Source organism: Amblyomma americanum, chromosome 4 (genome assembly GCF_052857255.1).
Source record: "Amblyomma americanum isolate KBUSLIRL-KWMA chromosome 4, ASM5285725v1, whole genome shotgun sequence".
In the NCBI taxonomy this organism is placed as follows: domain Eukaryota; kingdom Metazoa; phylum Arthropoda; class Arachnida; order Ixodida; family Ixodidae; genus Amblyomma; species Amblyomma americanum.
The window spans coordinates 204,411,490-204,426,210 of NC_135500.1; the positions used below are offsets into that span (position 1 = coordinate 204,411,490).

The 14,721-nt window shown below is 45.2% G+C and overlaps 1 protein-coding gene across 4 annotated transcripts in view; it reads left to right on the forward strand.

The window, feature by feature from the left end:
- Positions 1-14,721, forward strand: part of LOC144129143 (tudor domain-containing protein 7A-like) — a 72,038-nt gene that overhangs the window by 5,950 nt on the left and 51,367 nt on the right. Inside the window, exons 1-6 of one of the 4 annotated variants that reach the window (XM_077663081.1) lie at positions 1,564-1,943; positions 2,487-2,580; positions 3,141-3,246; positions 6,038-6,149; positions 8,515-8,688; positions 9,985-10,225. In XM_077663081.1, the coding sequence (XP_077519207.1) occupies positions 2,493-2,580; positions 3,141-3,246; positions 6,038-6,149; positions 8,515-8,688; positions 9,985-10,225 (721 nt within the window). In that variant the 5' untranslated portion in view covers positions 1,564-1,943; positions 2,487-2,492. Of the gene's footprint in view, positions 1-1,563; positions 1,944-2,283; positions 2,304-2,486; positions 2,581-3,140; positions 3,247-6,037; positions 6,150-8,514; positions 8,689-9,984; positions 10,226-14,721 lie in introns of those variants that run through there. The other 3 variants (XM_077663082.1, XM_077663080.1, XM_077663083.1) reach the window with 3 other exon arrangements.

Genomic DNA, 14,721 nt, shown 5'->3' on the forward strand with positions numbered 1-14,721 from the left:
CTCTTTCTTCCTTCTTTCACCCCCTCCTTTGTCCCTTCCCTTACGGCGCGGTTCAGGTGTCCGCCAATGTACGAGACAGATATTGCGCCACTTCCTTTCCCCCAAAACCAATTATTATCACCTCGAGGAGTAGAGCCCTCGCTTTTAAACTTATTTTTGCTTTACGCACGGCGCGGCCTTAAGGGGGCAGCACTGCAGTGCTGAGGGGATTTTTTTGTCTCGTTTTTCTGCATATATCTACCTCGGCTTTGCTGGCGTATTATGAGCGCGCCTTTGACAGGCACTTAATTTTGGTGCATATTCGACGGTCACCTGCTATAAATGACTCATTGGTTGGAGGAACGTCCCTTTATATTTCTTCCCGAATTGCGTGCTATATATAATTCGACTCGCACCCACATGAGTGACCGCCTAATTGGTGACGCTAGCTGCATTTGACTAACTTCGAAGTTTAGAAGAGACACTTCAAACACTCAAGTGAGCATTGTGTTGCATGCATTCAGATGGGTGTAAAATCACAAGATCAATAAAAGCCTACACGCGGCTGCCAACATGAATGTGCAAGCTGTGCTTTAACTGCATGTTTAATTGTTCTAGATATATCACGTGATAGCTATCATGTAGATAGTGCGTAAGTCATGCAAGTCATTTAAGGAAGTCGTTTCAGGAAATGATTAAAACAGTTCAGACACTATTCTATATCCAGAATATATTAGACAGTTTTAGCATACTCGGACAGACGGAAAGGCGTTAGTCACGTGGTTTATTTTGTATTTCGCGGGCTTTCTTTGTAGCTGGGAAAAATACACGTGGCAGTTGATGGATTGGGGATTTCTGAAGGTGCTCGACAGGTCTTCAAACGCAATTTGATCTCTAAAGTCAATATTTATTAATTTAGATAATGAAACTATTAATTACTTGCGGTGCGCAGATGGCTGTCGCCAATACGCAACTGGTTTCACTCGCCTGTCTCGAATAATTTATTTTTGATATGTGTGTGTGTGTGTGCTGCAGTAGTCTAATGCACAAAAAATTCAAGACAGTGGATCAAAGCACGTCTCCGCAGCCGCAGCCGAAGGGAACGCGTCCTGCCCATCGTCGTACACCTGTAGCTGAGCTGCTCCAGCTCCTCCATGACGTGCGCCAGCGGTGCCTCTTCGAGGCGTCGAGGTAGCGAGCGCCGCGTGTCGTCTGCTCAGCAGACGACGCTTCTCTTTACGGTCGGAAGTGGAAGCCTTGGACTATGGTCGAGTGGTACGAAAACATCTACCTGCTCAGGATTAGGCAGTTAAAGAAAACAGGTCAAGGTTGGGGTCTTTGAATGCTGACTGAAGTCGCAAATTTTCCGCGTGAGTGCCGCTGCTCCACAGCTCCACGCTTCCGGTCACAATTTAGTCGCTGCTCTGGCCGCTCTCTCGCTGCAGCACGGCCGCGCAGTCGTAGCAGCTCTCTTTCTTCCACCATGATCTCCGCGCTTCAACCATTCAACGCCAACTACTTACCCGACTGTAGCGCCACAACGTACCTTTGTGATGCCTTTCTGACGCCCACCCATCCGAACTTGGAGAACTTTAGGACCTTAAAAAAAAAAAAAGGTTGGCAACACCGCATACAATTAATAAGCCTGCGGTGAGGGGGCGCCTGCTGTGCCTGTGGCAGGGTACTTTCGGTTTCCTTTAGTTGCTGCTCTTCAAGGTTACGCGTCGCGTTGTTCGAAAGCACGCCGGCGTGTTGGCAGCCATTGTATATCAGCTCTTTACAGACACGAACGCTTACGCAACGATAGACGAAAGACGACAACCGAAAGCGCAAGCGCTCAGCTTCGGAGGGTGCCGAGCGTCTCGGGATTGTTTTCACGTTTGATATAAGCCTACAGGCGGCCCTAACGGTGCAGCATGCTCCACTTTTCTTACTCTGACACAAGGCGGGACTAGCACATATCGGTGAGTAGTGGTGCACTTTGAGGATCTATTCCGGCCCTAGCGCCGCGCTGTCAAAGTGGCGTTGACCTCGCATCACGCGACGAACTATTGTCGTATGCTTCCGCGTTCCTTCAGCATTTCTTAGCTTAGTGCTCCGCCCGAGCGCTGGCTCTAACAGAGTCTTAGAACATGGTTTGTAATTAAGCGTTTCACTCTTATTCATTTCGTGTGGACGCATGACACGAGTTTTGAAGCTGGCATTTCCATTGGTTGCGAGCGCAACTAGCAAGAATTCCTTAATTGCTTCTTCTGGAATGGGCCGCGGCGGTGGTTGTAGTGGTTAAAACAGACGGAAGTTGTCCTTCCACCCTGCCATCGAAGGTTGGAGCGCGAATTCGTCACTTGTACGTTGAAGTGCTACGAGTGATGCTAATGGAGCAGCCGCGTTCGATTGATACGGCATGCGGTGGTAGCGATGGTTTTAGAATGAATGGCGTTCGAACTGAGTTGTTTGACAGCTGTTCTGTTTTAGTCATGCGTTCATTCTGTCTGGTCTATTTTTAGGTCGAGATGGAGGCTCTGCAAGAAGAGGTCGAAACTTTTCTCCACTCTGTTCTCAGCTGCGAGAAAGGTGGAATTCCGCTGTCTAAGCTGCAAGGTAAAATGAAAGCAGTATGCGCACCGTGTGACAGATTGCCGCTCTGAACAAAAGTCTGCCTACTTTTCGCCTGAAAAATCTAATTTGGCGTGTTTTAGATGGTCTGCATGTTCTTTTATGCGAAAGTTCACTGAGCTTATATTGTCAGCTGGTACTGCTTGTTTCTTTTTTTTTTTTACGGGGCTTCCATTAATCATCTGTCAAAGGACAAGAAATTGGGCCCTCATATGAGCCTTGCATATCACTGCTTTAGAAATGCATGTGCACATTGTGTAATACTGCATTCTAGTAATTGGATGTCATGCTGCAGTCATTGTTTGCTTTGTTTGGTAGAACATTATATTAATGAAAAGTCTTGCCACAACACTGTCGCTGTGGCAGGCAATTTTATTTTTTGGTCATTCAGACATTTTAGTAAGAGAGCTCATTCATATGATCATGAAAATATGTCATTTTCTTGCTGCGCTTGCAATGTTTCACAAGAGAAACAGAAATGTCGTTTGAGTTTAGTCATGTTGTGACAAGTGACTGGTACTGACAAACGTGAACTGCTTTTGCAGAAGAGTACACAGTGTTGATTGGAAGCCCTATACCCTACCAAAAGTTTGGCTTCAGCTCTCTAATCGACTACATAAAGAGCATTCCTAACACAGCTGCCATTCGAAAGTGAGTCATGCATTTTGTTTCTTTGCAAGAAGCATGCATTATTGGGTTTCTTATGGTCTATTTTCTGGTTTTGGCTTTTGCATGCTTTTATGTTGAGTGCTTTCTGTTTGGCAAAAAGTTTAGAAATTGTGTGATCAAAGTTTTTTCATTTACAAGACTGGAACTCAGTATACAGTTCTGTCAACACGTCAGTTGTCTGAACTTGAAGGGAGCTGAAAATTTGTTTGAATTGTGTAGAGTTCAAATTTAGAGCAACTGTTCTTTTACACATGATGATGTGGGGACCAACGCATCAGTTTGAATAAACTAGAAGCTTGGATTAAGCAATTTTAAAGTAATGAGATTTTACTGCAATTTTTTCTTCTTGAGAGATTTCGGAGGGTTATAGTAAAATGGCGAGTGGTAATCAACAAAGAAGACCAATATATGGTTATGTATACGTTTGTACATTGTTGTCATGATAAAGAAATAAAATAAATGCATATACAAATTAAATGCTTTATAATAAAAGGTATGAGTGCTAAATTTATTAAATTGACCAAGTGGCTCCTTGTGATTCTTTAACTTTTTGCTCATTGACTTATTTCTGGCAGCTTCTTCTATTTTTCAATGACAGCCGGTAAATGGAATTGAAAGAATTAGTTCAAGTCTCTAGGGGTTAGCGGACACTGAGTTAAAGGGATGTTAAGTATTTCTGGTTGGCGGAATGCACTTTTGGATCTAGTGGTTAGAAGAGAGTCTCAGTGTTATTGAAGGTTGGCTGCAACGTTCATGCCATGTGCAGTGTTTCTTTCTTTCTTTTTTTTTTAAGTTTGTAGAAATAAGCATTTAATCCACCTTGCAATTATTGCTTTTGCATTACACAGGTAGTAAAGCGATTTAGCTTGTCTTTTTTGCGACATCAGAATAAAGAAGTTGATGAGCAATGCTGGGGGACTATCTACGTCGCCCCGAGTAGTTGAGCATCCGCCTCGCATGCGGGAGGTGCGGGGTTCGATCTCCAGTGCAGCCGGGTACCCACCGGTGATACAATGGGTACAAGCTTTCCCCTGACCTGGTGCTCGGCTAGTAAGGGGTGAAATGCCTGGAAGATAGGTCTTTGACCCCACCTTGAGTAATCGAAAAATACCTTGTGCTATGGCACTCTTTGGCCATAGACGCTCTTGCGCCATAAAAATCTATAATCATCATTATCTGCGTCGCTTTTAAAAGTGCCCCTGACCACTCTTGATTGAAGGTATCTTATACTCGCTAGCTGCGATGCATCATCCAAGGTATGACTACGGGCAAATTTTTCTGCGAGGGCTCATTGGTAGCAAAGTTACAGCTGTTGGAGCCAAGCAATTTTACCACTGTTCTCTCAGGTGTGCCTGCTCCCAAGCCGGTTTTTCTTGCATGCCGGGGTGACTAGCCTCCACAAGTGAAATTTCTCTCTCTCCCCTCTTCTTGTGGGGAGGTGTAGAGCAACATCACAAGTCTGTCATGCAACTCTTTTGCAATATGACAGTTGTGTGCCGGCATCTGTCGCCTTGACATGACGGATGACATTAGTGCCCAGTGCTGAACTGAAACAAGATCATTGCAGCGAAGCTGTAGGACACGGTATTGTGTGAGCATTAGATTAGAATGAACTCTTTAGAATGAGACCTTCTGCAGGCAAGCAGAAGGAAGCTGCGAATGGAGTTGAAGAGAGGGTGTAGAGTGCATAAAGCTACCACTGCAGCGCCTCGGTGTCTTTGTCGTTCGGCTACTGATCCCAAGGTCGCGGCTTGGGATACTGGCTGCAGATGCCTCATTTCAATGGAGGAGAAATGAAAAAGTACCCATGCATGTGCTATGCGTTTTCAGTGGGCGTTAAAGAACCTCATGTGGTCTAAATTAACCCGGAACCGCCACTACGGTGTCCCTCATAGTCCATGTGTTTCAAATTGGGACGATACCCTCCCCTTCCCCCCACCGTCTCAAAAAAAGCTGATGAAACTGATTAGAAGATTAGAGTGCAGCTGAGTGCTGCAATGATACTGTGACGAAAAAAAAAAAAAAAACGTTCAAGTGTTATGACATAATGCACTTTCCTCAAAGAAATGCTGAGTGCCTTTTGTCTACAACTCGCTTGCAGTGGAGGGGAAGTTATGAGCACAATGCCGTTGCTCCCTACTGTTCTGCCTTTCTCATGCAATCTTGAACCAACCACATAGGTTTGGAAGCTGATGCCCTGTGCTTTTGCTACCACTGTGCTGCTAACAGGCTGAGATGTGAAGCCTAGCTAATGCACCTTCATGCTCGAAAATGGGTGGCAGAGGGAAAGAGTGCGGCTGCAGAGCGCAAATTTAGACATCTGGGAAGCCTCTCACCCGTCAGTCAAGATGTTCGACCCATGTAATTCTCAGGGTTTAGGCGAGCGTGCTTGGCTTGGTACTGATACTTTGTGAAGATGATGGTAACTGCTCAATTTATGCTCTTTACTGGCTTTTTTTTAATATCTGAATCTCGGGGTCAGACGCTGTTTTAAAGACCTCAGTGTTTTTGTTTGTTTTTTGCCTTTCAAACTTTTTTTGTGCTGGGAGGTCTTGACTGTTTAGCCGTTGCATGCTCTCTCTGCTTGCGAGGGGCCAGATTTATTGCCGCTTCATATTTAGCTGCTCTAATATTGGGGGTTGTAGTGACATGGTGTTTTAATTTTTTTTAACGATATGCTCAGAATATTTTTCATTGCGAAAATTTTGAAAGATGTAGCCGTGTGTATACTTTATGTATATGTTAATGTCCATATGGCTTTTTTGATCACTAGGTCACCTGAGAATGGGCCAACAGTTATTGAAGCTGTTCTCAAGCCTGCAACAGCTCATGTGTCCCAGCTTGTTGCTGGACAAAGGACTGCATCCAAAACAAAACCTATCATGGTGAGTTTGTGCAAAAGCATATTAACAATTGGCTTTCTGTTCCAAATGGTAGTCATTGAAAGATCTCGTGTGCAGTAGAATCTCAGGCGTGTTTAGCTGGATACACACACTTTTACTACAACCAGTGTGTTTATTTGATATCATACTGTTGTACTGCTATTACACAGGCAATTTCAGTTACCTTTAAGCTGAACAGCAGCTCGGGCTTCCAACTGCTGTCGAACTGAATGGCAGACAGCTGAGTTGATTGAGTTGCATTTTTTGTGCAACTCAGTGTTTTTCATTAGCTATATTTAAACACTGCACAGAACCAAGACACTCAAGTAAAGGCATGCTTGGCTTGATCGCTCGGCCATAGTTGATCTGGTGCTGCTCATGTGTTTGCATGCCTTCAATAAGGGACAGTTGTAGCTTAGAGACTACATAAGCCAGAATAACAATCTTTCATGTGGTTCAAGAACAAACGGCCATGGGAAATGGGGCTGGCATGGCCAATAAGATAGGCTCATTGAATATCATCTTGTCAGTTGATCAGTGCAACTGGGCCCTTTGATCTCATCTTAATTAAAGTGTTGTTGAGAGTGCAGTGGCTGGGCGTGTTGCCGTGTCACACTGCTCAACTGATGTTCAACTTAGCTGCTGTTGAAAACAGCTGTGTTACAGGAGCATTAGTTAAGTCTTGTATCGTTGTAAGTATTGCTGCGTGGCACTTATAAATCATTTTTTTCTAGCATCACTTTGGGGACCTTTCGTGCTTTCCTTTTATAACTGCTTCGCTCATTGCTGGAAGTGGAAATTAATTTTCGAGAATACAAGGATTGATGTTTGTGACTTTGAAGTTATCTGAAGGTTTGTTGATTCGATGACATGTTGCATGAACGGGCTAGGTCAGAGTGGCACTTGCACCACTCTGCCTATCTTGTACAACACTGGCTCGCCTGCCAAGTTTGCCTAGGTGAAATTTCTGTCTGATTTCCCCTCACTCTGGGTACCAAAATAAAGCGGCCCCTTCAGCCTGTTTGCCTGCCGTTCTTGGGATCTTTTCTTAAAGCATTAGGAAACGAGCTTGTTAGAGCTAATCGCAGGACTTTCAGTGGCATGCCATTCGCCTGCGAGGCTGTTTACCTGCAAGCACCATGTGCATTCCCTGGAACTGTTTGCGCTTAGTTACAGCACGAACCACAAACCACACACGCACACAAAAGACAGTAACAACCAAAAGGGAACCAACATGCATCCAAGACCGCATGCATGGCTACGCTCCCTCTAAGCTTTCCACCTCATCATCTGTTGTGTTGTTGAACTGCAGTACTTTATGTCCCTTTCCATACCTGTTGGGGGGGTCTGCATGTCAGCTCTGCTTTTTGGCCAAGATGCGACCTTCCAAGACTTTAACTCTTCACAGTTGGCTGAGGAGCCAAAGAAAAGGCATAGCTAGCAATGGCATCAGGGTGTGAGCTGCTTAATGGCTGTCTGCTCAGTAGCTTGAAAAAACTAAACTATGGTGCTTTAGACAGTAGTTAACTTCTGTAATGCACAGCATATCAGATTTGCTGCTGAGCTTAGAAATGTGTATAATTTTCATATCTGCTCACATAACTATATAAATCACTAGCATACTTGAAGTAAGGATCTTCTCTTACAGATTTATCAATGCAAGGCCAAAGTATAAGCTGCCACAGATATGCAAGAGGCTTGTTAAAAGATAACTTCATCCAAAACTAACCCTGGCAGCAGAATTACATAAAACTTTTTGTTTCCTCTTAGGCAATGGAGCAATTCTTAATTTTTCACTTCATCTACTGCATGCACCTGCGTATTTGCACATGGTTTTGGCCCTTAGATATTCAGAAATGATCAAAATTGGCTCCATTCAGTTATTCTGTGATAATTTTTTTTAATCTCCTAGCTTATAAACTTTTGCTTTTAAGGGGTAATCAGTGATGAAGTCCCAGAAGTTCTCTCATGCAGCATTTTCATTGTCTGGCCGTTACAGGGTTAAAGCATCACTTTTATGGTCTTGTTTTTATCACGTCTTCTATCATTCAGTGTGCTAAAACTCATATTGATGGCCCTTGTACCCTGCTAGTTATGTCTGAACAAATTATTCAAATTTGTGCAGTCCTTGTGTAAATTTGAGGGCTGTGCCAGTTTGCCTTTGTTAAAGCGGCATTGTATTTCAAATGATTGGTTAAAAACATAATTTGTCTAGTACATTGCAGAACTGTGTACCATAAAGGTGTGGTATTTTCAGTGGCACTTGCAGTGCGAAGATGTCCTATAGCTGTAATGAGGTGCATTGGTCGTGTGCTTGTATGTATACTCATAGCTGCTGTCCTTTAATACTCGTATAAATCTTGTGCAGCGTCCAAGTCGGCACCCCGCACCCAGAACTGGTCCCAGCGTGAGGTTTGCAGGCTTCCAAGGCAAGCTGGACAGCCAAAAGGGCGTAGCACCAACAGTCGCAGCGTCCATAAGTCCAGCTTCTCAGCCACCCAGGAGGGCCTATCGTGGCCAGGGCAGGGGTCTGTCGCAGCTGGTGAGCATGGATACTTTCTCTCCAGTGCTGGTCATTTCACCTTTTCTAAATGGCCTGTTCATCTGTTGGGAAAACATTGAGAGCTTTGATCTTTTTCAGCAGTAGCTTGGTCTTTTATACAGTGAATGCCCACCCATTTGTGTCAAGAGCAATGTTCAAATCCTCAGCAATGGACTAGTTGCAGAACACTTGCCTTGCGTTTGGAAGGAACTGGATTAAAATCTAGGTACTGCCAGGAACATGCCGGTATTTTAATGCATACAAGTGGCCTCCGGTTCTTGGCTGCCCCTGGGTGAATGGGAGATTTTCTCAATTAAGTTGGTGCCCCACAATGCGCAGTGCCGAACTAATGGCAAGACAAGCAATTTTCCATGCATGAAATGTAACCATAGTTCGGCATTTTTTTTGACACACACTACATGTTGACGTGGTCTCACAGAACGCTGTGGACAATTTTCAGCCACAAGAAACACAATCCGCATTTCATCTTAGTCAGACTTCTGGCCTAAGGCGCCACTAGTTGGGTGAAGTGTGCACTGCAGAGAAACCAGCTTAGCACTTAGGGAAATCTTCTGTTGCCCATAAAAGGTGCCACCCAGTCTCTCGTCAGAAACTTGACTATCAAATACGTTTTCTGGGGCCTTCTTTGGGCTCTGTTCTGTTCTCAAAGGGGAAGATGCCGACTACCTGTCTCCTTGCTTGAGTATTTGAAGATTGTACTTGCTTAAATGAGGGTACTGGTGCGAGTGGTTGATGTGGATAGAATACAAGACCACTTTTAGTTGCTTATATAAAATAGCTGGAGTTCTGTTTGCTTGTAAAATTTCTTTCGAGGAGCAGTTTCGTAGCATTCTGTGTCCATGGAAGGCTAGACTTTATAGTGTTACGCTGTGGTGCGAACAGTTTGTCTTTAAAAGCGTCACTAAAGACTTAAGTTGCGCTAACTAGTACATGTTAAATTTCTCCAACGTGGTTGCTAGCACAAAAACATAAGGTCTAACAAAAAAGGTTCTCATAGGGTGCATTGCTTTTGTGCTTTCACAATACTAATCATGTCAGAGTTCTTTAAAAAGAATACACTTCATGTATGGACAGCAATAGTTGGCAAGGCAGCAATAGCTGGCATGTCATTCATTTATTTATGAACTTTTGCTTGAGCGGAGCCACATGTGGCCTAAGCTTTCTCAAATGTTATTTGCAGCTGGATGAAAATCCGCCCTATTTCAGGGCTTTGACCGATGACTGCGCCTGTGTGGGCTAGTCGGTCTACCAACTAAACTGTGTGTGTGTTTGCAGAAGCAGCCCAACACAAGACCTGGTCCTAGGCACGAGGTCCCTCCCAGGTTGCAACGACCGAGTAATGGGGTGCCCTCCACTGTTGTTGCTAACAGCTTGCCGGCCAGCAATGGCATGGCAGAGCCTTCGTTGAGAGCTCCCTTGCGCATGCCTCGGACTGCTGACAGCCCATTGCGACCTGTTGCCATGCCTGCACCTTGTATGCCTCCTCGGATGCCAACACCGCCAGCCAGTCCACCTGGTGAGTGCATGGGCTCTGAGTAATGCACAAAGTTCAATCTTTTCGGCTCTAAGAGTGGAAAAGACTGAGCTTCGAAAGAGACCAGACATGTCGTTACCTGCTTGGTATCTTTTAACACCGTTTGTCACGCTGTTTTGTTTACTCACTGGTGGCAAGTTCTTATCCCCATCAGGGAGTGGTAAAGATGACGCAGATTCCAAATCATGAGAAACGTCCCAAAAAATTTGTTTTGAAGATCGTTTTATCCGCACATATGCCTCGTTTTCTTTCATGTTCTGAAATCCACGGGAAGTACTGCATTTACTCGCTTAATTTCTACATCCATAATTTATTGCAGTTTGTGAAAAATATTTTACTTGCATATTTTAAGCCCCCTGCTGCACCAGACTGCCAGCATGCACGCTAATGCACACAAGGCAGGCTTGGGAAGGTTTGCCTGGCTGCGTTGCCTTGTGCGGGTGTGAGAGGTTTGAGTGGCAAGGAGACATCGTTACACCGGCCACGCCGCTGTAAGGAAGATGTCATTGCCAAAGCAAAGTAACGCCTGTTGCGTTCCACCACCAGCTTTTTTTGGGTGAGAGTGCGAGATTAGGCCGTCGCAACCAGCGTGCCTTGGTCACCTTCAGTGATTCAGCACAAGCTAAATAGCCATGAAGGAGACGATGACATGGAAAGAAATAGAAATGGAAAATAAGGGAAAAAAAGTGCATCCTTCCCATAGGAGTTCAAAGGTCATGAAGTGCAATATGCCGTATATTGCTGCGTATAAGGGGACCTTTATTTTTCAGAAACAACTATTCGAAATTAGAGGGGTTGATGCATATATGATGCCAACCTATATGAGGGGTCTAACATTGTTTCCGAGCTGATGCCCATTCTTGGCAGATAGCTCTCCGTGTGTTAAAAGAAAAATTCGTTAATTTATATGTAAATTGGTTCCAGTAAAAAAATTCTAATCGCATGCCATTTAAATGGATCACTCATGCTAGCAGTTGCTTTCACGGATGAACAGTTGTGAGAACCTCCGACACATGCTTGAATGTGAAACTATTGAAGTTTTTGCTGTTTGATCAGCCAGGACACATGCAAGGGCACCATTTTATCGCCATTTATCTTCATTTGTCATTTTCATAGCTTTTTCTTACTGCTGGCTTTGCGGCTTTATCATTGCGTGTTTGTGTCTTTGAGCTGCGCACATGCAGTCATGCCATCTCGTGGGATACTACATAAAGTGGAATGCGATGGGAGGTGGTTGGGGTATGCATCGACTTATATTTGGAGTCAACTTTATATAAGGTATATATTGTGCATTATGACATCTGTCGAGTTTTTAGGGCGTGTTTGCAAAATCTCCACATAATATGCACTCCCCCTTTTTGCAGCATAATTTGAAGAAAAGGAATTCGAGAATTACGCAAATAAATACGGTGCTCTAAAATAATTTTTTCGCGAACTGCGGTGGCACTGCGTAGCGGTGAAACTCGAAACATCTGCGTTTTTCTTGGTTTTAGTTTTCTGATTAGGTGCTCACCTTGTGTAGCAGATTTCTTCATGACTATTTTGTCTATTTTGATCCTGATTGTTTTGCTGCACTCGTAGAATGACTCTCTAAGTGGTGACAATCTTGGTTTTTCATGCTGTTCAGTTAGAGATATAAACCACTAAAACAGTGCCCTCACGAGCAGCCCAGCTGACTAGTGGCAAACCGAACAGCCAATGGTTCGGGAGTTTAAGATTCCGGCGCAGCACACTGTGATGACCCCCATAATGCGCAGGTCCACACGGGACGGAGAGGCAAAGAGACACCGTATGGCTCAGTTTAAACAAACAGGTATATTCAATAATTACACATGATTAAGGTTATACATCAGAGGCTGGGGCGTCCGAGCTTACGTGCCGACGACTTCATGGGGGCGATGGAGTGGCTCCGGAGTTGGGCTCGAGCGGTTGCTGGCAGAAGCGGCACGCCGTCGGGCTTCGGCGCTGAAGGCCCTCTTGGCGAACGATGTCGTCCTGAGCGTGTATGCAGTAGAATTTCAATAGTCGTCCGTTTCTTCGAGGATGGTTCACAAACCCTTCCTCTAGTGTCGTTCGGCTTGGAAGATGAACAGGAGGCGAGCTTGTAGATGATGACAGCAGAGCATAATTTTACAACATACATATACAGAGAGTTAAACTGGAAAAAGCAGAACTGAATTTACAAAAGAACAAACTTTGCACTACTTTACTCATTGACCGGGCAGGTTAGTGCCTAAGTAGCATCACATTACATGCTAAGCATGGAGCCCCAGCTCAGACTGGACTGCATCCGTTTACATGTGCTTTTAAGCACTTGATTAACAAAGGACTAAGGGCGGTCATTTCCAGTGGCCCGCCCAAAGCATCAATTCTCCAATCCAAAATAACATGCGAGATGGGGACAACCCCTTGGGTTGGGCTTAGCCTCGAACCCAGAGTCTGTTAACAATACAAACTAAATAAACAACAAAAACGCCACCACTCTCTCTCAAGTGAGAGTATACACAGGCTCTCTCTTCGGAGCTAATTCACTAGCGCCTGTCTTTCCACATTCTTGGCGAGTACTGCCTGTCCGCCATGACAGGTGTCCGTCACGGCCCTTCTGGGAATGCGCTTTTGTTCACGAGGCACGGCTGGAAGCTGTGGGTGCCTTCCCGGCGATAGCCCACGTCGAAAGGGGAAGGAGGGAAAGAATGTTGTCTTCGCGGTAGCGCATAGCGTCGGCTGTGGTACGGCGCGCTCTGGCCCGCTGACAGCTCCCTTGTCCTGGAATGTGCCCGGGAGGGCCGCACCTGGAACGGCCACGCAAATTGGGGAGGATAAAGCCTGTTTCCCCGCGGCGGCGGCGGCGGCGGGTCCGGTTGTTCTGGTCGTCACTCAAAGAGCATGGCTGGGTAATTGATGATGCCGCTGTCATCTGGGTCTCCGTCTACGCCGCGCCGTGGAACGCGGAACCTCGCAGCACACAAGGAATGTCACAACACGCTCCGGAGGTTACCGGAAGTTTGCTTTTGCAACCGTCCATACGGGAAAGCGACCACTTGCATGAGTGTGCTGGGTAAATGACGTGCAATTGTCTTTTCTTTTCTGGAATCAGTTTAAAAAAAAAAAATAATGGCTTTTTTTTTTACACATGAAGCACCTACCAGGAATGGGCACTGACTCAGGGCCCACAACCCATGCGTCTGGAGGTATTATCTCCAATTTTGAACAGTTGTTTTTGTAAAAAGAGGTCCACTTATATGCGGTATATTGCGCGTTATGACCTTTAAATTCCAAAGGTAAGGATGCACTGCAGTGCAGCTGTTGCGGAAACCAGTGCTAGCAGTCGCTAACTTTTTAATTTTTTTTTCATTGCATCTTCATCTCCTTCAGGGCTCTTTAGCTGGTGCCAACTCATTTCCACTTGTGTGCTGGTGTGTCTTGGGAAAGGGGGTTGTTTTAAAGTTGAACGAGGCACGCTGATTCTCGCATCCGAATTTGGCACTCCCGCTCAAAAAAGCCGGTCGTGCTCGTTCCTTGTGCTGTGCATTGCAGGTATGACATTGCTTTGGCTTGGCCTTGCTAGTCTCATCTTTGTTGTAGCAGCCTCCCTTGGCCATTCACTCACTTTTTGTAGCCTCATGCAGCGACGTGACTGCACTGATCATCCCAAGTCTGTCCTGTCTGCATCTGCATGCTTGCTGGTGTGCTTGCACAGCAGGGAGTGCAAAATATGCGAGTAAAAGGCTATAAATCTAGGTAACAAACTTGTGCGCAAATTACATGAGGGCCGCCGCGGTGGCTGAGTGGTTACGACGCTTGGCTGCTGGCCCGAAAAACGCGGGTTTGATCCCGGCCGCTGCAGTCGAATTTCGATGGCGGCGAAATTCTAGAGGCCTGTGTACTGTGCGATGTCAGTGCATGTTAAAGAACCCCAGGTGGTCGAAATTTCCGGAGCCCTTCACTACGGCGTCCCTCATAGCCTGAGTCGCTTTGGGACGTTAAACCCCTATAAACCAAACCAAACCAACCAAAGCAAATTACATGAGTAAATATGGTAATAGTCAAACCTCATTATAACAAAACTTCATAATGAAATAATAAATATAACATAGAAATGGTATTCCTCTTGGAAGCTCCCATGGAAGCCCGTGTACATGTCTCGTTTTTACGAAGTAAAAAAATTTCCCACAAATGGCTTAAATGAACTCCAAGCGAACACCACTAGCCATTTCGTGCCGAGTATGTTGATGTGGGACAATACTCAAGACTTCATACCCACTTGAAACGGCAAGGTGAAATTATACACTGCATAACTCGCATTATCGAGTGAAGTGCACGAAGACTGGTCTCACATCCAGCGGGCCCACATAGTGCGTTTCTTGGTAGAGTTCTTTGGAGTCTGCTTTGCTGCAACAAAAATTTTTACGTCGGCCTGCCCGTTTTTGCCGGAGCTCAGGTGTGCAGCCTTCCTGAAGGATGTCATGCAGAGTGGT